This window comes from Notamacropus eugenii, chromosome 2 (assembly GCF_028372415.1).
Source record: "Notamacropus eugenii isolate mMacEug1 chromosome 2, mMacEug1.pri_v2, whole genome shotgun sequence".
NCBI classification, from domain to species: domain Eukaryota; kingdom Metazoa; phylum Chordata; class Mammalia; order Diprotodontia; family Macropodidae; genus Notamacropus; species Notamacropus eugenii.
The window spans coordinates 269,805,261-269,830,627 of record NC_092873.1 but is presented as its reverse complement, the minus strand read 5'-3'; the positions used below and the strand labels follow the sequence as shown (position 1 = coordinate 269,830,627).

Below are 25,367 nucleotides of genomic sequence, written 5' to 3'. Positions count from 1 at the left end.
ACAAGGGAAGAGCATAAAGAGACAGAAAATGAACATTAGGGAATGACCAGGGGAGGTAATGGGAAAAGTGAAGAAAACTAAAAAGAAATAAACTTGAAGAAAAGCAGGAGATCATCAAGGAAGAAGAGAAAGTTTAAAGAAAGAAGAAACTAGTCAATCATAATAAATGCTACATGTCAAAGAGAAAAGCTTCTGAGAAAGAGCCTTTAGATTAGGTCCCATTTGGCCTCAGATTTCTCTCCCAAAGGATGACCTAGAAAAGATTTTTTTAAAAAAGTGGGAGGGGGGAGAGAGGGGACAACAACTCAAGGTAAGTGAGATGGAAACGAGAACCCTACTAGATATAAATTAGCTCAAGACACTGGACATGAACAAAATATATCCAAAAAGAACTTGAACACACTGCTTAACTAATGCCAGTGAACTTTGAGAAATCATGGTGAATGGAGAGGTGCCTTAAAACTAGAAAAAGGCAAATGTTAACCTGAATTTCAAAAAACAGTGAAACTGATGTAAATTCCTGGTAAAATTCAGCACAGATTATTAAAAGAACAATTGGAGAGCATTTAGAAAGTGAAGAAAGTATTACTAAAAGGTGGGGAAGGGGTTAGCAGTTCAACAAGTTACAGAAGTCTAATTTCATTTCCTTTTTGAGAGTTACTGCTGCTACTTGATACTGAAAGGGACAAAGTATGTAACAGCTTGCCTTAATATCATTTTAAAGTTTACAAAACACTTTACACATTACTTTAATTACCTCAAAAATTACATGTGGTGAATAATATAAGTATTCTTATTCCTATTTTCCACATAAATAAAATGAGTTTAAGAGAAGATAAATAATTTGTCCAAGGTCATAAAGTTATTAAATGCCAGAGTCAAGATTTGAAAACAGGTTTTTGAACTTCACATTCAGCACTCTTTACACTCTATTTTACTTGATTTCAGCAAAACATCTGACAGTCTCACATAAAACCACTGAAGACAAGATGGAGATGCAGACTGGACAATACTTCAGTTATGCAGGTCAAGAATTTGTTGAATGATAGGTCTCAACAGTATTATGAGTCTTCCAGAGAGTTTTTTCCCCCTTTTGTTCTACTCAACATTTTTTCAATAATTATACTTACAGGTGAAATTTGGACATCATGAATGTGCATTTTCCCTACTCCATTCTGTTTGCAATTATTTTTACCATTATGTTTCTATCAATCCCCTCAATAGGGGCCAATCCAATGAACAGAAGAATCTAATGCTGCTTTTATAATACTGGAGTAATACTGCACAAGACTTCTTGTGAAATCAATGACATATTTTACTTCCTATCTTCTCTGACATAGCTAGTACAATGGTGGAAAGGGCTCAGACTTTCAAAAAGCTAACAAGTGTCAGATTGGACAAACTGCTTAAAGCAGCAAGACTATAGGCTAGTCTGCAGAAGACATAAAAGAAAAACTTCACAGAAATACTCACGTAAAAAGGCTGTGGACCCAAGAATGTGGCAGCCATGAAAAATATTAACTGTGGTGCCTTTAGTAAAATGTAATTTGCCAGCTTACCTTCTTTTTAAAACTTTTTTTTCAGCATAATCTTGTATGAAACGATTGCTGCTGCTGCTTTTTGGAGCTCCACTAAAGCTGTAGACTATAGGCTAGTCTGCAGAGGGATTCAGGTCTTCCCGACCCTGGACTCTACTCTATCCACCAGGTCACCTCACTGCCTAGATTTTGCTCCAGTACTTCACTTAAACTACTTTATGAATCATTGTATTTCAACAGTATTTCTTGTAAACAAGATACTGTTCTATTCTGTTTTCTAATTCTTTCAATTCTGGAACTTCAATTTTATGGGTCAGTTGATCCAGATGTATTTTTCTCCATCCTGTCCTCTTTACTCCCACCTGTCTCTTATAAATTAGAGAGAAAAGAGAGGGAATTTGCTTAATACATGTGATTTCACAATTGAAATAGTCTGTTTCTCCATGGTTACAAACCTCCTATCTGGCTTATTTTAAAAACCAGTTAGAGATGCTCTAATCACAGTATCACCATTTCATCTTGATTCATCCTTTCTATTAATTTGCTATTGATTTTTAACTTTGTTCTAATAAGTTGACAATCCATTCAGAGAACTGCCTGTTGATAGTCAAATTGCCTTCAAAATGTATTCAAGTCACTAAATATTAAAAAAGGGTGTAAGTTGGCAGTATATAAAATCTTGTCAAATTCAATTTTTCTTCTTAATTCTCTGCATTCAATATTAATGCATAAGCTGCATTAATGTGAGCAAATTACTTGACATGAAAAATTATTTTCATATGGTTATATCATATGACAGCAATGGTCATGAACATGTGCTTTTGACATGAAGTTGACTCACAATGTCTTATTTTGACCAGATGAAAACTAGATCAGGATGGCTTTTCCACCTTTAGTTACTTCTCTGTCAGTTAAATAAATGAATATTATTAATTAAGGTTTAATATAGGTTAGCACTGTGTCATGCCCTGGAAATACACTCCAAAAGCTTATGTTGTAACAGAAAAAAAGAATACATATAAGGGAATGCTGACCAGGGAGGAGTGTTACAGACTGAAAATAATAGGGCAACTGACTGATGTTATTTTCAGGATTGGTAGTACTGACTTGAGTACTGTTGTCAGAGCAAGAGCTGTTAAGAGGAAGAGAAGATGCTAGATAAATACACACACACACGAGGAGAGAACTATCACATGGACATTGCTAGGAAGCAATACAGCAGGCCTAAGACTGGGCAAGATGAGGTGAATATCCACCAATCAAACACAGGGTCACAGGGTGGGAACTTTTCATTCAAGACTACAAAGAAATAGCACCAGTTGTATCAAAGTACAAAAGTATTTATCAAGAACTGACAAGCTACTGTTGCAAGCTATTAACTGCTTACTGTAAAACAAGCAAAGAAAATAAAAACACCATCAATTAAAAAAAAAAACAAAATAGTAGCTAGTTCCTGCTATGAAGAAAAATAATATTCACAGCAATGCAAGGACCTACAACATTCCCAAAGGACTCTCAAGGCAAAATGTCACCATATCCAGAGAAAGAACTATGGAACTGGAATGCAGAATGAAACAGAACATTTTCTCTTATGTAGTTTTTTTTGGTTTGTTTTTTTCTCATGGTTTCTTCCATTCATTTTAATTCTTCTATGCAACATGACTATTGTGGAAATGTGTTTAATAAGAATGCATGTGTAGAACCCATATAAGATTTCATGCCATCTCGGGGAGGGAGGGACAAAGGAGGGGAAGAAAATCTAAGACGTATGGGAGTGAGTGTAGAAAACTGAAAACAAATTAATTTAGGAAAAAAACAAAAAGTTAAGACAAAAAAAAAACAGCAAAAAAACCAGGCAAGACTATGCAAAGACTGGATTGTTGAAGACTGAAACAAGGTACTGATTAAACTCACTTTTTTATCAATACCAAACTGCTAACAGAAGAATACAAGTGAGCTGTTAAGTCATTAGACTATAAAACATCCTTCCAAAGAATATTTCAGTTCTTTTTTTTTAAACTTCCACTGGCTCTAGAAGTCTTGGCCCCATTGAGGGAATGATGAAATCTGATAAATATGCTATATACCAAGAAACATAATTGTTCCAAAATTATAAAAATTCTGAAATGGAGGTGGAATACTATAACATAACCTTTCACAAAGCTACATCAAGAAAAATATCCAGGAGATGGAGATAAATACATGCTACAATGGCCTAAGAATTTTAACCCCATTTTATGAAATGTCTGCAGATTTAAATTTCTTTTAAATTAAAAAACATTTTTTAAGGGAAAAAAAAACCTTTGGGCTATAATCAAGACTCAACTTGAAAAGTGAGTTTTAACTAAGTGTAGCTTCAAGATGAATTAAACAATGTATCAAAATCTTGTGAACCCAATGAAAAATCATTTAAAAATGACCATAGCAAAAGGATACATTACATATGAGAAGTTTTGAGATAAAGTGAAAAGTTTATTGCATAACTCAATAAATTTAACTATTATTTTGTCCTATGTAATTCACATACAAATGTATGTTTACCATAATCTTTTTGTTTATGCTTATTTTGAGTACGGTGAGGCAAGATGACCAAGGGATCTATGAAATGAAGGACACTGATGTCTTTGGGCACACAATGAAAATAAGTCCAATTCCTTCACTAGACTCTCTGAGGACTTCTATGTAGCCTTTCCATATACCTAAAATTTCTTCTTTTTTTCCCCTCCTTTCCAGGGTTCTGGTTAAGTTCTTCCAGTAATGAACCAACTCAATGGTCATCAGACAAAGACTACACATCAGGAACACTAACAGGTAAATTAATGATCATAGTCCAAGAATTATGTAGTTCTACCTCCTTTTACCTGCCTCTCTCCACCATCACTGTGGAAAGAGAAAGGGATCAGATAGAATGAATGTCAATTTTGCCTTTTTGTCCACTTTGAGGCTTACCCAAAATATTCATGACCAGAGGGTCAACCCTCTGGTGATAAGCATCACTGTAATTTCCTGCCATTGGCACAAAAAAGTTTGTCATATAGTCCATTTGTGAAGTCTTCTCTGGTTTGTGGCAACTTCCAGTTCGTGTGTCCCCCTGGAGAACCCAGGATTACCTCCATGTCACACAGAGGATCAGAGCAGGAGTTTTATAAGGAAATAATAGCACGAACTCATATTTATATAGCACTTTAAGGTTTACACAGTGCATTTCTCATGAAAAATTCTGGGAGGTAAAGCCATAGGTAACAGGTTTATCAAATTTGTTAATGACACACTCAGAAAGAAAGCTAACACACTGGATGACAAAACTGAGTTCTAAAATTATCCTGATGAACAGTGGAAGACTAAAGCTGACGATGAAATTTAACAGAAATGAATATGAAGTTCTTCACTTGGAATTTTAAAAAAAAAGTATTGGACAGAGGGCAGTGAATAGGAATAATTTCAAGTAATTATGAGGTATCTCACACCAGTGAGTGGATTTAATGTGAGTGGAAAATCAGATCACAGGAAGTGAGTTCAAGGACCTGTAAAATCAGAGAATTATTACTATCAATATAGGGTGGCTCACATCACCAAAGATAAAAGGCAGGGGTTAAGTTAAAAAGAAACACTGCTAGGTACTTAAGTCACTGAAAAAAGTAAATGTCTAAGAGGTTCATGGAGTACTATGATTAGACTGGGGAGCTGGCAGTATAACCAGAGGACATGAATTTTTTTATATAAAATTTTATTGATATCTTTTGCTTTTTACTTCACAAGAATCTGTGTTTCTTCCCTGGCCAAGCCACCCCACAAAAGATGAGAAAAAAAAAATCAGCAAAACTGATCAATACATGGAAAAATTCTGAAAATATCTTCTATGATTCATATCCATAGAGCTTGCACCTCTCCAGAGGAAGATGTATCTTATCTTCTCATATCTCTTCTTTAGGGTCATGCTTATTCTATGTAATTTGCAACATTCATTTTCAACTGTCCTGTGGTTGTTATTCTATTTTACATTGCTGCAGTCATGGTATATATTGTTTGCTTGCTTTTGCTTACTTCATTATGCATCAATTCATGTAGGTCTTTCAATGTTTCTCTTTACTCATATTTGTCTTTTTCTATATCACAGGCATACTGCATTACATTTGTATACCACAATTTGCTTTGCTGTTTCCTAATCTACAGACATCTACTTTGCTATCACCACCAAAAAAAAGGCTACTTATAATTATTTTAGTGTATATGGGGGCATTCTTCTTGTCAATGACATTCTTGTGGTACATGCCTAGGAAGAAAGCCTCTGAATCAAAGTCTACAAACATTTTAGTCACTTTATTTTCAAAATATTTGTGATCCATAGCTCCACCAACAATGTACTAGTGTTCCTATCATCAAAAGATGACCATACTCCTCAGATTTGTATTCAACATTTATTAAGTACCATGCCAAATACTAAGGGAAACACAAAGATAAATAATTAAGTCCTAGACTTAAAGGAATTTATGATATGGTATAAAGAATACACAGGAAATGCAAGTAACTATAAGACAAAATAGAATATAAAACTCATAAAAATGACATTCAAAAAAAAATTCTGGTCAGGGGAAAAAAGAAAATGTCATAGGCAGCATTTAAGCTGCACAGTGAATTATGGGTACAACGTTAACACATGAAGATGGGGAGCAAAATATAATTCAGCATATCCATTTCTATTTTCCTACTTATTTTCATTATGAGATGGGATTCAGAGAGAGGATACAGACAAAGAGGAAAGAAAAGTAGACAGCAGAGACATAGCAAAATATGTCTCGTGTCCCCACATTTCTCTTGCCAGAGTGGCTAGCTATAATGTTGCCATAGGAATACAATGTGAACCACAGTAGGATGTTGAAAAGTTTTCCCAGTAACCAAAAAAGACAATAGCAGAATTCTATATAATATTTCTAGCATATCCATCTACATCCTAACCCAGGAGGAAAATTTAATATACTTTAAGTATACTTCATATACTTTAAGTTGAATTTCCCTAGGAAAAGCTCAATATTTCACTGAAGTTTAACGTAAGTTCACATACACCAATTTCATTCCTATTTCATCACTTACTCTAACGTAAAATTCCATATATCAGGTTGTTTATGGTATTAGGGAATACCTGTATATGTTTTCTGGATCTCCTCAAGAAAATTCTGTTTTCTAACTTTACAACCTCTCAAATAAAGGTAGTCTTCTGGTTAAGCCTTCACTCTGAGATTAATGTCATTATCAGAGGGGGAACCTGCAGCCTCAAGGCCACATGCAGAAGAGCAACCCTTTGACCGACTCCAAACTTCACAGAACAAAACCCCTTAATAAAAGAATTTTCTGTAAAACTTGGACTCAGTCAAAAAGCCACACCCAAAGATCTAGAGGGCCACAAGTAGTCTTGAGGGCTGCAGGTTCTCCATCCTTGGTCTCTACTTACTTCAACTTTTAAAATAATGGTTCAAAAGACTGTTCTTTTCGCATTTACTTTTCAACTCCCACCAATTTTTACTAAATCCAGGTTTCAACAACTTAAAACTCTACTTTAAAATGAATATTTTATAGGCAATCTCCTCTTTTACTCTCAGTTGAATGTTAAAATCCCCACAGTGCAAAAAGTCACTAAATAAAAACTAAAGGAGCTAGGAAAAAATATTTGGCAATTCTAATACCCCAAAAATTCCATTTATATTTTATTCAAGTAGTTAAATAAAATTAGAATGTAAATTCCAATTGAGTCTTATATAAAAACTGATCAACTTTTGAGAACTGTAGGTTTTATATCACACAGTTGGCTACACTAAATAAAAAGTACCAGTTTTAAGGTGCTATCCTTAATGTATAATAAAATGAAACTGAAGCATTAACTGTACTTTCCTGGACTACAGGTTTCCTGGTTAATACAACAGATGATTGTAATTCTTTTTGAGATGAAAATTTGGGCTATATGACTGAATAGGTTTTAAAAGTTCTATTTATAATAAATCATTTTAAAAATATATACACAAACCTGATTTTTTTTTAAAGAAGTACACTTACGAGAGGCATGGCAGCGATGAAGTTGAACAAATACCGCTTGAAATCTTTTCTGCTGCGACCAATGATACCACTGCAAACCACCACATGCAGAGTGTTAGTTGCAAATGAAGCAAATCATCATAGTAAGCAGTCTCTGTACAATGTTTAATTTGCTTTGGAGAATTTTTAATTATCCAAAGAATCCATAAGTAAAAAGACATAAAAACATTTTCTTTAAAAAAAACAAAACAAAACGAAAAACCTGGTCCCAATTTTTGATGTTCACATTTTATTCAAACAGTTGAGGCAGCTCCTCACTAAGGGGCTCTTACCTGGGGGAAACAACTATAACGACAATAAAAATCGTTAGCATTTACGTAGTGCTTTAAGGTTTGCAAAGCTTTAGAAATATCATCTCATTGGATCTTCACAACAACCCTGTAAAGTAGGTGCTATCATCTCCATTTTACAGATAAGGAAACTCAGGTCCTTCCTGACTCCAAGTTCAAAATTCTATCCAATGTGCTACCTAGCTCCCTATATAATAAGAATGACAACCAGTTATTTCCAACCTCTACTGGAGAATGTACGGAAGGAAATAAGTAAGCTATTTTAAGAAGGATATAGAGAGAAAAAGCTACATCAACTTGTTAAGTATGGGAATAGGTTACTAAGTGATGGAACTTTTTCTATGGAGATATTTTTTAACATGGATTTTCATTTAACTGGAAAAAAGGCACTTCTTAGTAGAATTTTAGAATTAAAGAACTCAATCAGTGTGGTATCTAAGAACATTATTAGCTAAGAATAAAGTATAGTTTATATCTTCTAAGTTAATCTGTATTTCAAAGAAGAATGGTATTTAATGGCTTCCTTTGGAATTGAAAGCCATTAAAACTATCAAAGCTTTTGTGAAAATAAAGTAACTAGAAAAAATGATAGCACCAAGAAGATTAATAGGAATCCTTAGTTTAAAGATGTTTATCATCTAGAAATTATAACAGAAGCTAAATCTTTGGAACTAAGGCTAAAATTAAAGACTAAGTTTTAAAATAGCTGCTTAAATAGTAAAGTGCAAAAATATAAATACACTGACTGTGATGAAAGACAATAAAATAAATAAGAACACAACGTTATTTACATTAATAAAACATGAAGAACATGAAACACTGAAGACAACAAAAAGCTTAACAATTCTGGCTGGAATTTATGTGAAGCAAAAGTGCCTTAGTGATGCTCAAGCTGTGAAAAACATTATTATAAAATATAATAAATACATGCTTTTTTTTAAAGCAATGGTTTACCATTGGAGTGGCAGCTATAAACTTTACAAAGTGTTTCTTGAATAATATCTTATTTCTGCTTATAATTCCACTGAAAAAGAAAAAATAATTGCTTTAATTTTTTTAAAAAATCCTGCAGATGTTCTAATAAATATTAGTTTCACTTCATATAATGCCAAACTTTCATTACTTGCTGTTTAACTTGTTTTCCTTCTTTTTTATTTTTTATTATAAAAATTGCTCTTTGGAAGGGGGAGGGATGTAAAATACAGCTGATGTAAAAACAAATTATACTACCAAAAATTAACTTAAAAAAAAGTTTCCCAGTTTATTTATTTGTAAAACTGTCCCATTAAAAAACTGCAACTTAAATGCCTGGAAATTTTGAAAGTAGTAGAGAGCTCAGGATTTTTTTCTGTACTTTGAAAAGGATCCTTCCTAAGCTACTAGATTTACCCATAATGCAAAAAAGCAAGGTGTTGACAAAGAAACCTGAAAATGAAACAAGGCATATCAAGAACCATGTCAAGTTCCTTTTAGGGTATTCTTTTCAGCATTTATGTCCACAGCAATTTAATCTTCTTTAAGAGAGGCAAAAAAAAAAATCACTAAAAGTATTTGAATCGCTATTTAAAATAGCAGATAATCTTAGTTATTAGCTTTCTATATTTTTCCACAAATAATTTACTGTTCGATGGTCTAAGTTCTCAAGTTTTTTAAAACTTGTAACGTTTAACGAAACCAAAATCCAGTAGCCACGATACCTATGGTTTAAAAAACAATTCAAAATGACTAAAGAATTCACAGAATATTTGAAAAGTGTCACTAAATCCTTTTTAAAAACTCATATGAAAAGGTAAGAAAAGTTCTGACATCTAATATCTATAACAGGGGTCCTAAAAATCAGTAACTCTCTAATGATCTCTAAGTCTGACCTAGTGCATCTGCAAGCCAGTAACTGATAGCCCATCTCCTTCCTTAATCAGTAACTTGTAGAACTGGCAGAGCAGTACCTGGTATTGTGGTTCAAATTAAGAACTTACTTCACATATATCATATTTTTACAGATTCACTGTCACAAAAAAGGAAGGAATTGAAACTAGAAGACCCTGAAATAAAAACTTAATAACAAATATAAGTAACTATCACCTCCTAAGAATCTTGCCAACTCCAACAGTCTCCCAAGACATATACAAACAGAAGCCCTAGTCTCTAGCATACAGGTGGAAGAGGTTAACTGAGAATCAGAAGAAACGTGGGTTCTCGTACTATATCTATTAGTAATAAGCTATGTAACCTCTGCCAAATAATTTAAATAACTTTCAATGCCTTTGATTCCTTATTTGTAAAAATGAAGGGGCTGGATTAATTTTCTTTTAAGGTTATTCTAGCTCTAAAACTGTATAATTACATGCTAAAGAGAAAGAAGTCTAAAGCAAATAAAGCTAGTGTTAGATCTGAAGAATTATATTAATTATTTTAGAAGAAAGCAAACTATATATTTAACAAATAGCAAGAAAAGACAGAAAATATAAGAGGGTAATGAAATGAAAGGTAAGAAAATAAAATATAATTTACTTTAAGCAATATGAGTATGATTCAGTATATAAATATCTAAAGGAATGAGTATGACTGTACACAACAAAGCAGGAGGAAAAAACTAATCTGTAAGATGAAAATCTAAGGTACCAACATAAAGCTGGCAAGTACTAACCTATCACTCTTGGTTTTATAGCTGAGTGTAAGTGTAACCTTGTAGAGTAACACCTCTATCTATGTGCAACACATCAAAGATGCAAGAAGGATTTTTGACCTGTGTCGGTTGAAACACAATATCCTGAAAGATATACACTTTTCCTCTAGGTACATCCTCACCCTCTAGCACAAGATCTATTAATAACAAGTTATGAGACCTTTGCCCAATGACTTAATTGGTTCTTTCTTCATCTGAAAAATTATCTCCAATATACCCAATAATCACAGTTCTAGGCCAATTTCCAACTCATCCTCTCCATAAAGCCAGGTAGCCAAGTGGTTAGGAAAAATAACTAACAAAAGTTTGTTTAATCATTTCTCCTCCCTTCACCTCATTTTACCTTTGAAGACTTATCAGATTTATCTTAAAACCTAGGCTTATGGATACCAAAATTTCAAGGGCCTCCCTGATCACCAGCACTCAGTCAAAAAAGGAAATTTTTATAAATTCTTTCTACTTCCTGATGTCTACAATTCCTTGGAAAACTGAAAAAATATCCTCAACACAAATGGAAATAAAGGTTTAAATTCAAATTTCCGCTTGATTTACACAAAAAATGTAAATCAATCAACAAGTATAAAATCATAAACTGTTATTCTAAATTTTGAATTTTGGTAAGATGGAGGTACACGCGCCCAAAGTAAGGAAGTAGGGGCAGAAGGAGAGGAAAAAGAAGGAAAATAAGGCAAAGTAGAAGATGAGGAAGCACAATAAGACTTTATTTATCTTGAACTGTGTGTGTCAAAATGCAAGCTTTGAACAAACACACACACCCACAAATTAGAAGATATGTATTACTATATATAACTATATATATTTATAAAGTGCTTTATGAACTTTCTTATGCATAAATAACTCCTATTATTTATATAGCTATTTAAGATTTGCAAAACACTTTACATGAACACATTTTGTAAGGCAGATCCTATTACCATCCCCATTTTACAGAAAAGGAAAACTGAAGCTCACAAAAGTGAAATGAAGCTGTAAAGGGTCAGACCCTACTAAGTGTCAGAGGCAGGATCCAAATAAAGGTCTTCTCAACTCTGTTGAGATCCAACACTGTCTCCTAGGTCACATTCCCCATTTTATAGACCATATATCACAGATGTAGAACCAAAAGTTTCCCTATAAGTGATCTAGTCTGACCCTTTCCTTCTATGAGATAACTGAGGCACAGTAAAGGGAATACGACTTGTCTGGGGTCATGTGGATTACATAGTAGAGACAGAATATGAATTCAGGTCCTCTGACTCTAAATGAAGCACTTCTTACACTGTACTACGCTGCCTCAATAACGCAAAGAAATGGAGACCTACAGAAATTAAAGGATTTATCCCAGGTCACATAACTATTAAGCGGTAGAGCTAAGACTTGGAATCAGATTTCAGGTGCAACGCTCTTTTAATTAATATTATGCTATTTCACAATGCCATGGAGCAACAATATGATCAACACTGCTTCCTGAAACATATAAAGTGTATGTAAACAAGGGTATGAAAGAGCTTCATTCCTATATGATGATTCTTTAACTGAGATACCACTGCACTAGAAAGAACAAGATGCAAAATGCTTACAGGAAGTAGAAAATGATAGAAATTATGAAGATAATATTCCACAGTCCCAGTAAATAAAGAACTGATAATAAACGTTTAACTTTTCTGCAATTTTTATCACATCCTTCAAATTTATTTAGCACACTACTATAAATATGAACTGTTATGAAAATATAAACAAAGATAATTCTGCATAAAAGCATTATAATTCAGCTATGTATGTGGCAGTTCCCCTCTGTAGCTTCTGCAACACATTATTGAAAACCACATGGTAAAAGTGGATTGTTATTCGAAAGAACAATAAAATGAGCATAAATGTCCTGGATTTAATAATCATAAAAGGGACCCTAAAAATCATGCAAAACATAACTCTACATATCATAAAACTGATCTACCTAAAACTAAAATGTGAAGTATAATAATTTTATATTAATATTTAATACAATGCTAATGTATTAAATATTAACATTTTCTTAATAAATATTTAATAATAAAATTAATAATTTTATATTATAGGATTACAGCTCTAGAGCTGGAAGGGACCAAAGATCCCTTCATTTTATAGCTGAAGAACTGAAAAAGTCCAGCGAGATTAGGTGACTTGTTCAAGGCATCTATCTGGTGGTGCAGGGGACACAGAATAGGGACTAGAGTCAGGATGCCTTGAGTTAAATCCAGGCTCAGACATCTACTGTGTGACACCGGACAAGTCACTCAACCTCTCTGTCTGCCTCAGTTTCCTCAACTGTAAATGGTGATAACCATAGCACCTACCTCACAGAGTTCATGTGAGGATCAAATGAGGTCACACTGTAGACAGCTTAGCCTAATGCGTGGCACAGAGTAGCCTCTTAATAAAAGCACATTTCTTCCCAAGGCCATAGAGGTAATAAACATAAACATGACATTTGAACCCAGGCCCTCTTAACTCTGAAGTCAGAACTTTTCCCATTATATCAATTTGCTAGCCTTCATAAAACTTGGAAAGGTTTTTCTGAGGTAGCTATGGACAGCTTATGTTAAAAGTTAAAATAAGTGATGCCTTGTACTTTTCTCCATAAGGTTTTCTATCATTTTAAAGAAGCATTTAGAATCATTCCACTGACCTTACAGGGGCACTCAAAGTTGGGATGACAGGACCACCGACTTAAAGTTGGAAGAGATGTCACACATCACCTACCTCATTTTACACAGGAAGAAACAGGAGGGCTGATGTGACTTGTCTAAGCAAAGCAGGTGTGAAATCTGAGCTTGGGAGGTCAGATCCTTGGACACCAAATCCAGTACACAAATCACACCCACGTGGAGATCTCTGAAGATCTCACTAAAGGTTTTGTTCATGAGATCATGGAACTAGAGAATATAGGAGCCTCAGAGGCCACTTAGTCCAATCCCTCTATTTTACAAATGAGAAAATTGAGGTGCCAGGATGTCAAGTGACATGGGCAAACAAAGAGAAATGAGAGCCCAAGTCCTGTGACCCCAGTAATTGCTATATTGCACTACCCTGCAGGATTCAGTCTATGGGCCACCATGAACTGTTCCTCCTTTTGTTTATGGTCTCTTCTCTGATTTTCTCTTTTCTCCCCCTCCCTCAAAATCATGGGCAGGTTTGGAGAGGAAACCACAAAACATCAGCCTCAGGGAGGATAAAGGAAATAGCAGATGCTGGGATGGTTAGAGAAGTGGTAATTACAGTCTTGGTGAAAATTGTATGTATGGGCTAACTGCATTAATATGTACCCTGTGGTTCCTGGATGTTTTTAAAAATTTGTTTCAATAACTGCAGACAGTCACTTCTTTCTCCCCATTCCTGTTATGTCCCAAGACAAACAGTATGGATCCCTACTAAAAAAACTAATGAGGAAGCAAATGCAAAGATTAAGTGATACATAATGCTAGACAACAATAAGTGGGGCAGAAAACTACAACATGTCACAAAGCAAGGACTGCTTGGAGTTAGTTTCAGCAAAATGCACTAATAGTCTACTTTGAGTAAAAGTAATATGAATAATTATACCATTTTTTAAAAAAAGCAACACTGATTTCCTCTATCCTCAGAGGGAAAGTAATAAAATGAATAACTTTGGCATCCCTGTCTCCTCACCAAATTTCCCAAGATACATACAAAGTAACTGGGAGGAGAAGAAATATTTTTCATCTCAAAACTTTTGGTACAGCTTCCAATCTCATATTTCAGTAAATATGACTGTTGTAAATATTTTGATTAGTAAAAAGAACATAAAAAATTAAACAACCTCAAAAACTTTTGGACATTTAAAGCTAGAAAAGTCTAAAAGCAGACCACAGAAGAAGAAAAAAAATACTTAAAAGAAAATAAATACAAAAACTTTTCAGGACACTTCAATCTTTAATTTCTAAGCTAAAACTTTAATTCAAAATGGTCTCAAAGTTTCAAATCCAATACACTTCAATATGCAGAAAAGGAATAAAGAAAATATATTAAGTGTTAGGGCAAGATGTTTAACAGTTTACTTTTTTCTAGGGATAACCTCTAATGATTATTTGCTTTCTGATGGAATATATGGAAAAATTTTTTAATGTTTTATTTGTAATTGCCTAATAAACTATAAATATTCAGGTTGATGATTTAAATACAATTTTAGAGTTAAATTACTAGTAATTTAGATTCTTTCTTGATAATACAATAAATTTGAATTGGTGGCAAAGTAGTTTTGACATAATAGAAGTGAATGGAAAAATACCTTTCAATGAGTGTCCCATTTTGAATCATCCAAACATCACAATATGTGCGAGATACCAGCATAACAGCAATAAGTATCAAGTAACCTGTCTAGAAGAAAACACATACAATAAATTAAACAACTCTTAAAAACCCTAAGCAGTTAAATACTCCTGAGTTTTGTTTTAAAGAATACATTACCAATACTACAACTGGCAACAAGTACCATTACTATAGAAACCCAAACATCTACCTATCTCAGCTTACCTTATGGCTGACATTTTTTTCCAAGATGAAATTTATATAACGTCTGCTAATGGTAGTGCTTTAATAAGGGAACAATGATAATAATTTTGCAAGTAAAATATCTTTTTATGTTAAATTTTATTTTTTCGATCAATGAATAACTGCCTTTTATCTCCCCCACCCAAACTCCCAATATAATATTCAACAAAAGTAGTGAGCATATCAAAATTCATCCAGCACTATTAACAGATATCATTAGAACTGCAGTTACTATACTTGAATAATTTACCTCAAGTGGGGAACAACAAGAGAAAAACAATACCATAGTATAACAGAAAGACTGCTAATATCGGAAGTCAAGGCATCTGGTTTCTAAGTCCCAATGCTGGTTATTAACCAGTCATATGGCTTTGGGCAAATTAAATTTCCTTTTCTGGGCCTTAGCTTCTTCAATTGTAAAAGTATATAGCATAAACTCTAAGTGCTCTTAAGAATATAGAGAAGGAAGAGACCAATCAATGTGGGCAAGAATAGGTTGGTTGTTTGTTTTTTTTTTTTTTTTAACTTCCTATAAAAGGTAAAACTTGAAAAGGATCTTAAAGGGCCAGATAGGTGGTGCAGTCACCTCCAGCATAGATGTCAGCCCCTAACTGTGTGAACCTTGGGTAAGTCACTTAACCCTAATTGCTTCAGTTTCCTCATCTATAAAATTAGCTGGAGAAGGAAATGGCAAACCCCCTCCAGTACCTTTGCCAAGAAAACCTCAAAGGAAGTCACAAAGAGTTGGACACAATCATGAATGAAATGACTGAACAACAAAAGGATCTTAAAGGATAGGCACGATCTAAATTAGGTGAGAAGCATCAGTAAGGCACCAGGAGGGAACATCACTGAAGAAAAGCAATGGAGACAAGAATGAGCACCATATAGACCATTTGGTCATGGGCAAATTGGACAGTTTCTTTGAGTAACAGATCCCTAATCTACCAAATGGTTATAATAAATACAACATACACTTTGTAGGATTTGTGGGAGGGGTAATACAAGGTGAGGAAAAGTCTCTGAAAACCTTAAGGCACTATTTAAATGTGAGTAGTTGTTATGAGACCATGAAAGGTTTATTATAATAACAGATAATGCCAGAATTAGAATTCTTCACCAATTACTGTCAGCGGAAAGAATACATTTGAAAAACATTAACAGAGAGGTAAGAGATAAAGCCATGAAAATGGGTAAGTTTTACAGTACTTTTTATAGTAGAAAAGAACTGGAAACAAAGTAGATATCCATCAAGTGGATAATCAATAATAAAATTGTAGTAAGTAAATGTAATAGATGGTCACAGCACTACTTTTCAATCCCCTCAAACTCTAAGAAAAATCAAATATAAGCTAATTATTGGATATATGCTCCCCCAAGGTCTGGACTGCTCAAAAAAGAAGTTATCTTATATGAAGTCATCATTATATATGGTCAGCTCCATCAGTGGTCTTTCCAGTATCATGTAGTATTAACATCATTCCAACATTAGTAATATTTCAATTAAGCAAGCTCATTTCCCTTGATCCCTCCTGCAGTGGGCTGAGAAAGTTTCCTCGACAAAGGAGCATATTATCTCAGAAGTGAACAATTCCTTACCAATTCATCTTCATTCACTGATATATAAACTATATGTATCTGCTGCCACTTAATAAGGAACATAAAACTGAACTATACTATTGCTGTTATTGTGTTCATCCTTCGTTTTCAAAGAAGACCATGACATCAGAGAAATGATGACATGACTTGCACTTGACTTTGTTTTGAGTGAGGGAGGGCTGTGCAAGGTCACCAACCTCACTTCTCCTCCACAGCCACTTGAATCCAGTGACCAGATATTCATCAGGATGCCTGGAGATGACCCAGGATGCAATAGGAGACCTTGGCCTTTTAGGTTAAGGTCTTTTCAGGTACTCACTTAAAGTGAGGTAATGCCCATTCAGTGAATAGGTCTCTTTAAAAAGTAGTCAGGGGATGGTCCTTTTAATAGAAAAGAAAAAAATAGTTAGTTTAGGTATATCTATCTATAGATTTAAAGAGCTGTGTCCTTCTTCAAATACCTTTGTAGGGGCATATGTTAAAGACTGAAGACATCAGTAAGCACTGCCAACATCCAACACCTTGTTAATAAAGGGGGTGAGTAAATCCCCTAATATAAGCAAACACAGCAAAATCCTTCTAGATCTCAATCTTGAGTCTGTGAACTTTTTTTATATTTTCTAAATGTATTCTGATATAATTAGTTTCTTTTGTAATCTGATATTTCAAAAAATTATGTTAAAAATATTTAATATTAAAAATATCAATTTGAGAAGGGGTTCATACACTTCACCCAACTGCTAAAGGGGTCCATGACACAGAAAAGGTTAAGAACTGCTGCTCTAAATAAACCATCCAGGACAAACAGGACTTGTATTGCATTATTAAATGCATGTTCGAAATATTATTTGCTCCTTTTGAACCATAAATTCCTACAGAGGAGAAATTATGTTTAATTCTAGTGATGACGAGCCAGGACTTAGGTGACATGAAGGCTTCTAGGCTGACTATGTTACTACCTTGCTGTGTATCTTGAACAAATCATTTAATTTCTCTGGGACTCAGTTTCTTCATCTGAAAAATAAAAATGTCAGGACTGAACTACCTCTGTAGTCCCTTTCAAGTTCTAAAGACTTATTAGTCTATCAATATTTATATGTATTGTAGTTGCAGTTAGGCAGTACAGTACACAGAATGCTAGGTCTAGAGTCAGAAAGACCTAAGTTCAAATCCAGTCTCAGGCAATGACTAGCTGTATGACCCTGAGCAAGTCATTTCACCTGTTTGCCTCAGTTTTTTCAATTGTAAAATGGGGATAATAATAGCTCCTACTTTCCCATTGTTGTGAGAATCCAATGAGCTAATAGTTGTAATATGCTTGGCATATAGTGCCTAGTACAGAGTAGATGCTATATTCATTCCTTTCCCCCTTTCCTTCCTACAGGTCCAGATGCAAGTAAATGTTCTGGTTAGAGTGATAATAATATAAACAATTCTTTGTGTTTCTGGTGATAATGATGTTTTTAAAATTAATAACAGGGCAGAAAAACTATTGAATCTACTTTTTTTTGTCACTACCAGTTCCCCTCCTAAAATAACTCTATTGGTTCAAATACCAGGAACTGCAAGGGACAGTTTTGCCGTGTGTGGTCAGTTACTTGCGTGACCTGATTCAGTCCTGCTGTACACAAAGAACTGGTAGTTTCCACAGTGTGCTTTTGTTTTGTTTTGTTTTTTGGAGGTAATTGGGGTTAAGTGACTTGCCCAGAGTCACAAAGCAAGTCAGCTCTGAGACAAGATTTGAACTCAATTTCTCCTGAATCCAGGGCCAGTACTCTAACCCTATCAGTGTGCTTTTACTTCCTTTGCCCCTCAGGTTTCTGGTGGCTCTTCGCAAGATTTGCTACAATACCTTTGTCTACTTTACTTTATTCAGCTCTGTTTATAGTCTGTTTATGCTAAGAGTCACTGATGGCATACTGAAGAAGGGGACAACATTTGTACAAGCTTGCTAAATCAAAGAAATGCCCGTTTCTTTAGTATGTCCACATAGGAGACAATCTGACTTGCAATCCAAAAAGATGGCATAACATGTCACGTTAATATAATGCTTAAAGTCTGACAAGGCACTTTTCTTCATAGCAACCTTGCACAATGATAACGCAAGAATTATGCCCATTTCACAAATTAAAGTGAAGCTAAAAGATGTTAAGGGACTTGCCCACGATCACTCAGAAGGCAAGCAGCTGAAACCAAATTCAAACCTAGGTTTTCTGACTCCACAGGTGGCACTCTTTTTATGATACTCATCAAAATTTACTTTACAACATCTATTTTTCAAAAATAACACTTACCTCTTTACAGAATGTTCTAGGAATCATAATTTTCAGAATCTTTTGAATTCTTGAAAAGAATACCTTGTCCACCACAGCCCGCTCTTTCTTTCCTTCTTTCTACAAATAAGAATCAAACAGAAGGAAACAGAAGCTAAGTTTTCTAGATAAGGTTATAGCATAAATTAATCATAAAACTAAAAATGTGCCACCTGTGTCCAAGTTAACATTTTATTTACAAGATTTATGTAAGAATCCAAGTTTCTCTTAAACACTGCAATATGACAAAAGCAACTCAACAGACACAAAGAAATGAAGGAAATTTTTAATAAAGGAAAATAATACAAGTTTATGATGTTTTGAAGGACTGATTTACTTGGAAATTGTTACTGGAGCACTTGTAACAAAAATGGCAGAAATTCCAAAAAGGTTTTAGGGGAACGTACAGAAACAGAAAAGAAAGACCTTCTTCTGGGGAACCTCTCCCCAGTTATCATGAATTGATTGAATGACTGATTGTCAGAAAGAACAGTGAAATTCCTGAACCACTCTTTCCATTTTTTTCTATTGTGTGCTGGGATTCAGAATGAAAACTTCACCTATTTTCAAATATTTATCAATTTTACAAGTAAGATTAACATTCAGAGTATATTCAGCTACAGTGTGATTTATTCTTCATTTCCAAAAAGGACCAATGACATCACGAGTGATGTCTTGATTTGTTCATGAATTGTATTTAAGGAAGGCAGAATTGCACAAAGTCGGCAACCTCACTCTCTCTTCCAGTCATCAAAGTCTAGTGGCAAGACAAAAGTCAAGACTGGCGATCGCCAGGGATGCTGTAGATGACCATTCTATCTTTGAAATCTAACCAAGCTTTAAGCACTCCACAGAGGCTACTTCAGCTGTCTTCATGGCTACTGGAAAAAACTGTTCTCATGTGCTCATTCCATGAAGAAAAGTCTTCATATGTTTGGGGAAGACGTCCCCCTAAATCACCAATGGGTTGCAGACCTGTCATTTACCCCCAATCTGGTTTAGCTCATCTGCCAAAACAGTTTTATCACAGTGTGGCTCCTCATGCTACAGTTTCTTGGAGGCACATGTTCAAGGAAAACAAGCAACTCTGACTTACCAAGCCCTTTTCAGGACTGTTCATTCACCTTTGGTGTTTACCTGCCACTCAACTCTCAGAAAGCCTCTTAGGCAACTGAGTATGGTTGAACTAATTGTGGTATATGTAATGGAATATTTTTGATGAAAGAGATAATCTCAAAGAATCCCACAACTATAAACTGATGTAAAATGAAGTAAGCAGAACCAGAAGAACAATTCATACAAGTATAGCTACACTGTGAAGAAAAACAATCAACGTAATGACCAATCACATATGTGTGTATATCTCCAGAAGACGTCTGATTAAAAGCATGTTACTTACCTCCTAACAAAGAGGACACAAAGTGCAGAATGAGACATTCATTTCTGGACATGGCCACTGTGTGGATTGATTTTGCTTCACTATACTTCTCAAAAGAGTTCCTTTTTTTCTTCCTTCCTTCCTCTTAGTTTTTAATTGGGGGGAGGCTTGGAGTAGTGGGCAAAGAACAAGGGATGCCAAAAGAAAAAAGGACTACTAAAACATTTATTTTAGCGCACAGAAGAGAACAGAAGGAAGTTCAGAATGAAGCACAGGTAAATACTATAGCTGTGAAACATGGAACTTATATGTTTCTAAAAAACATTCCAATTTATCATTTATTTATAGCATTTTTTTCTTTTTGAGTTCCAAATTCTCTGCCTCCCTCCCAATTCCTCCCCAACTCATTGAAAAGACAAGAAATATATCAATTATACATGTAAAATCATGCAAAAAATATTTCCATTTTAGCCATATTGTTTTAAGAATCAAGAAAAATAAAGTGAAAAAATTATACTTTCATTTGCACTCAGAGCTCATTGCTTCTCTTCTTGGAGAATAGCATTTTTTCATCATGAGTCCTTTGGAATTGTCTTAGATCACAGCATTGATCAGAGTAAACAATTCTTTCATAGTTGCTCACAATTTTACAACACTGTTATTACTATGCACAAATGTCTTCTCATTTCATTCTGCATCAATTCACATAGGTCTTGTCATGTTTTTCTGAATCCATTTCCTTCATCATTTCCCACAGCACAATATTCCATCACAATCATATTCCATCACAATCATATGCCACAAATGCCACAACTTGTTCAGCCATTCCCCAAATGATGAGCTAAAATTTTACTAAGTCGATATTCATTAGAAAAATGCAAATGAAAACAACTCTTAAGTACCACCTATCAGAAATGACAGATGCTGGAGGAGATGAAGGAAAAATAGGTACCCTAATGAACTGCTGGTAGAGTAGTGAACTGCTCCAACCATTCTGGAAAACAATTTGGAACTTTATTTAAAGAGCTAAAAAACTGTGCATACCCTCTGACTCAGTAATACCACTAGTCTAGCTCTGTATCCCAGGGATCGAAGAAAAAGGAAAAAGACCTCTATGTAAAAAAAAAAATTTATAGCAGCTCTTTTTGTGCTGGCAAAGAATTGGAAATCAAGGAGATGTTAAGCTCCATATAATCCTGTAGGAAAACTAAACTTAAGAGCTACTGCATAGTAAAGAGGGCAAAACACAACTGCTCCCCCAGAGTAACTACTTTATCTTCATGTGTCTAGCACTAATGACGATAGAACAAACTCTGAAAAGCCAATCATAAAAATATTAGAAGCAGAAAAGGTTCAAGAGCACATGAGTCTTTATTGGCTGGAAACTCAAGATCTAGGCAGCTAAGTCTTAGTGATTCTACCTCTGGAAATCTTGCATTCATTTATGTTTCTTTACTTATTGACTATTCTAGTTCAATTCCTATTCATGCCTCCCTTTGTTTCATGCCAAAGTCTGGTACTTATCCTGCTTCTGCTGTCTCCTCTCTCTAATACATCCTTTACAGAGCTGCCAAAATAAATGTTCTATGGCACCAATGTGACCATAGCACTGCCCTGCAGTAGGGAAGTTCCAGTGCTTCCCTACTGTTTGAAAGATAAAACACAAATCTCCTGTTCTTGACATTCAAAGCATTTCTCAATCTGGGTAAAACCACCTCTCCAGTCTAAGCTCACTACATATTACTTACTCCCTTTCACAGGTACTACTTTCAAGTTAAACTGATCTATTTGCTGTTCCCCAAATTCAGCATTTCATCTCACATAATAAATTGCAAAGGTATCACAATTTGATAGCTGTCACAACTGTGCTACTATTTCAAAATATCTCACAATTATCCCACAGGGATCCGTCCGAGGCCCTCTTCTGGCAAACAATTTGAAATTATACAAACAAAATGACTAAACTATTTATATCCTTTGCCCCTGAGATTCCACTGCTGATCATACATTCCAAGAAAGTAGCTGATAAAAAGATTCCATATACATAAAAATATTTAGAGCAGCATTTGCAGGATCAAAAACCTTTTTTAAAAAGTAGATTGATTCATTAATTGGGAGAAGAGATAAAAATGGTACATGAATGTAATGGAACTTACTGTACTGTAAGACGTGGTGATCATGATGTATATAGAGAAGGATGGAGAGACTCAAACTGATAAAAAGTAAAGTAAGCAGGGTCAGGAAAATAATGTTCACAATGCAGACAACAATGTAAATGGAAAGAACAATTTGGCCTCTAAAAATTTCCTTTTCTTTGTAGTTAAGCTCACCTTTTTATTAATTTAAGACTGTATATTTATGTTTTAAATATTTATTCACTGTCCTCATCTTTTCCTAATCCCTTGAGGCAGACAGTTATCCCAAGTTCTGCTTTTGCCCCTCTTTTCTGCTCTATACTCTCTCTTGGAAATTGCATTCACGCTATTGCTTGAAATATCATCTCTTTGTAGGTGACTTTCTCCAGCCCTAATTTTCAAGGCCTACATTTTAAAAGTACCTATAGGACAAGAAACCCAGATATCCTATTATGCACCTCAAAATGAGTACAACCAAAACCGAATTTATTATCTTTTCACCTAAATCTGCTTTTCCTTGTTTCTATCAATGGCACCACCAGACACTTAATCTCCTGGGTCTGAAACCTTAGGGTTATAGTTGACTCTTTCCCTCTTGCCCCCTTGTCATTTGGTTACAAAGTCCTATCCATTTTGTCTCTACAATCTCTCTCCCACCTATCATTCTTACTCACCTTCACAACTCCAATAGCCTTCTAATATTATAGCCTGCCTCCTCAATGCATCCTACTCCCAACTAACCTTCATATGACTACTAGTCTTATCTTTCTTAGGTATATCATATCACTTTTCTACCCAAGAATCTTTAAGTGGCATCCCATTATATTACAAGTGAGGTAAAATCCTCTCTCTGTCTGGCACTCAATGCCCTCCATACCTGGTATCTCCATAACCCAAACTTCCCAGTGTTACCTATTATCAGCTCCACCCTGCCCAGGCAGTCCACATTCAGCCAAACTGAAATACTTTACCCTCCAAATATGCCCTGAACTGTCCCATCTTTGTATCTTTGCTCATGCTATTCCCTATTAACTGAAATATTTTCTCTTCCTCTCTGTCTACTTATTAAATCCCCACTCATCCTTCAAGGCCCAATACAAATATGAAAACGCTTTTCCTGATTCTTCTAATGAGTAATAAACTTTCTTCCCCTGAACTTTACACAGAATTTTGTTTTCAACTCTTGAATATGTTTATCCTACATTATTTTCTGAATTAAGAACTTTTAAAAGAACAACTTTAACAGTCACCAGTCAATGATGAAACTTCTGATACAAATGCAAAAGATATTACATATAATTAGATTTGATATATAAGATAAGACAGAAGTCAAAGATGTCTCAGTCATTTCAAGTATGCGTCACTAGGAAAGTGCTGGTACACAGGAAGAGAGAGGAAGATATCAAAAAAAGAAACAAGGTTAAATGGAAAAAATAGTTTAGTTTTAAACAAGTTGAATATGAACTGCTAGAAGTTCTTTAAAGTAGGGATATCCAATAGGAAAAAGGCAACAGAAATTCAAATCTGGTATGTGATCTTAAGAGCTCTAATAAAGCTGGGGAGCTCAATTCACATACAAAATCCTATTTACTTATCATTGAAACTTGACAGGATACAACTCGTGACTGTATGAAGCTACTGTAGGGAAATACATAATTCAAATATAACCAATTAGGTAACTTTAGGCAACACTGTATACCAAAAAGATCTGGGTGGAAACCAACTAACCTGAGTGGAGGAATGTAGATGGAAGACATTGGAAACGAGAAACTGAGGCAATGTGGTAGGCTAGCACAAAAAACAGGATTAGGAATTCCTGGCATAAATCACAAAGGTTACAAAAATTGGGTAATCAAAGTAGTGATGGAGACAGCAATAAAACAGTGGTGGTCTCTCTGTCTGCTAGAAAACAGGACAATTGAAAAGTTTCTGATTTGCCTTGTTGATAAGTTTATCTTTCAAAAAGCAAAAGAAAAATAGAGGACTGTTATTCTGAACTTAATTACAAGCAATAAAAGAGGGTATGGAAGAAAGCAAAAAAATAAGTTGGAAAATATGGTATAGGATTAAGAAAAGTCTCACATCTACATTATCAATACCTTCACAAGAATACTTAGAAGGTGACAGACATAGCAAGCAACAAAATAACACAACAAAAATTAAATTTCCAATAGCTTAAAAGACTGAAAATGACAATATATTGATACAGGAGTCATTTTCAAATTGCAGTATTCAGTCAGACCTCTGACTTGTTAAAGATGAAAATCAACACCAATGAGAAGGATAAAGTGGAGAAGTCACTGACTCCAAAAAATGAAATCACATAAGAACTGACACCAACATACACTAAAACCATTTCCTATGGAAGATCTGTCAATGTGAATTGCCACAACTGCCCAGTAACTTGGCCAGCAAATACTTGGACCTCTTGTCAAGCATAACAACATGGCAAGTAAAAGGCAACACTTGTTTAAAATATAAAATCATTTGTATAACCTCTGGAGGAAAATAGCCAAATATCTTAAGTATTGCTTCAAACAAGAAAAAATCAAAGGAAAAATGAGTTGACAGAACCCTGTAACACCACAATCTCTGAAAAATCAAAATCAAAGCTGACCCGAAAAACAATGGAGAAATTAAAGCAGGCATAAACATCCTACCATAATTAAGTAATGATTATTTGGAGGCAATGCAACAAAAAGTACAAAAGATCATCCACAGGAGATATATAACCAGAAAAAAAAAGTAGACCAGTTCTGTAACAAAGAGGGATAACTGACACTTAACTGCTACA

General features: G+C 34.6%; 1 protein-coding gene across 3 annotated transcripts in view; it reads right to left on the bottom strand.

The window, feature by feature from the left end:
• The window catches only part of ABCD3 (ATP binding cassette subfamily D member 3), an 89,944-nt gene that overhangs the window by 32,029 nt on the left and 32,548 nt on the right, over positions 1-25,367 (bottom strand). For all 3 annotated transcript variants that reach the window (XM_072644061.1, XM_072644064.1, XM_072644063.1), the window contains 3 exons: positions 19,043-19,141; positions 14,887-14,975; positions 7,587-7,656 (listed from right to left, as the gene is read on the bottom strand). In XM_072644061.1, the coding sequence (XP_072500162.1) occupies positions 7,587-7,656; positions 14,887-14,975; positions 19,043-19,141 (258 nt within the window). The remainder of the gene's footprint in view (positions 1-7,586; positions 7,657-14,886; positions 14,976-19,042; positions 19,142-25,367) is intronic.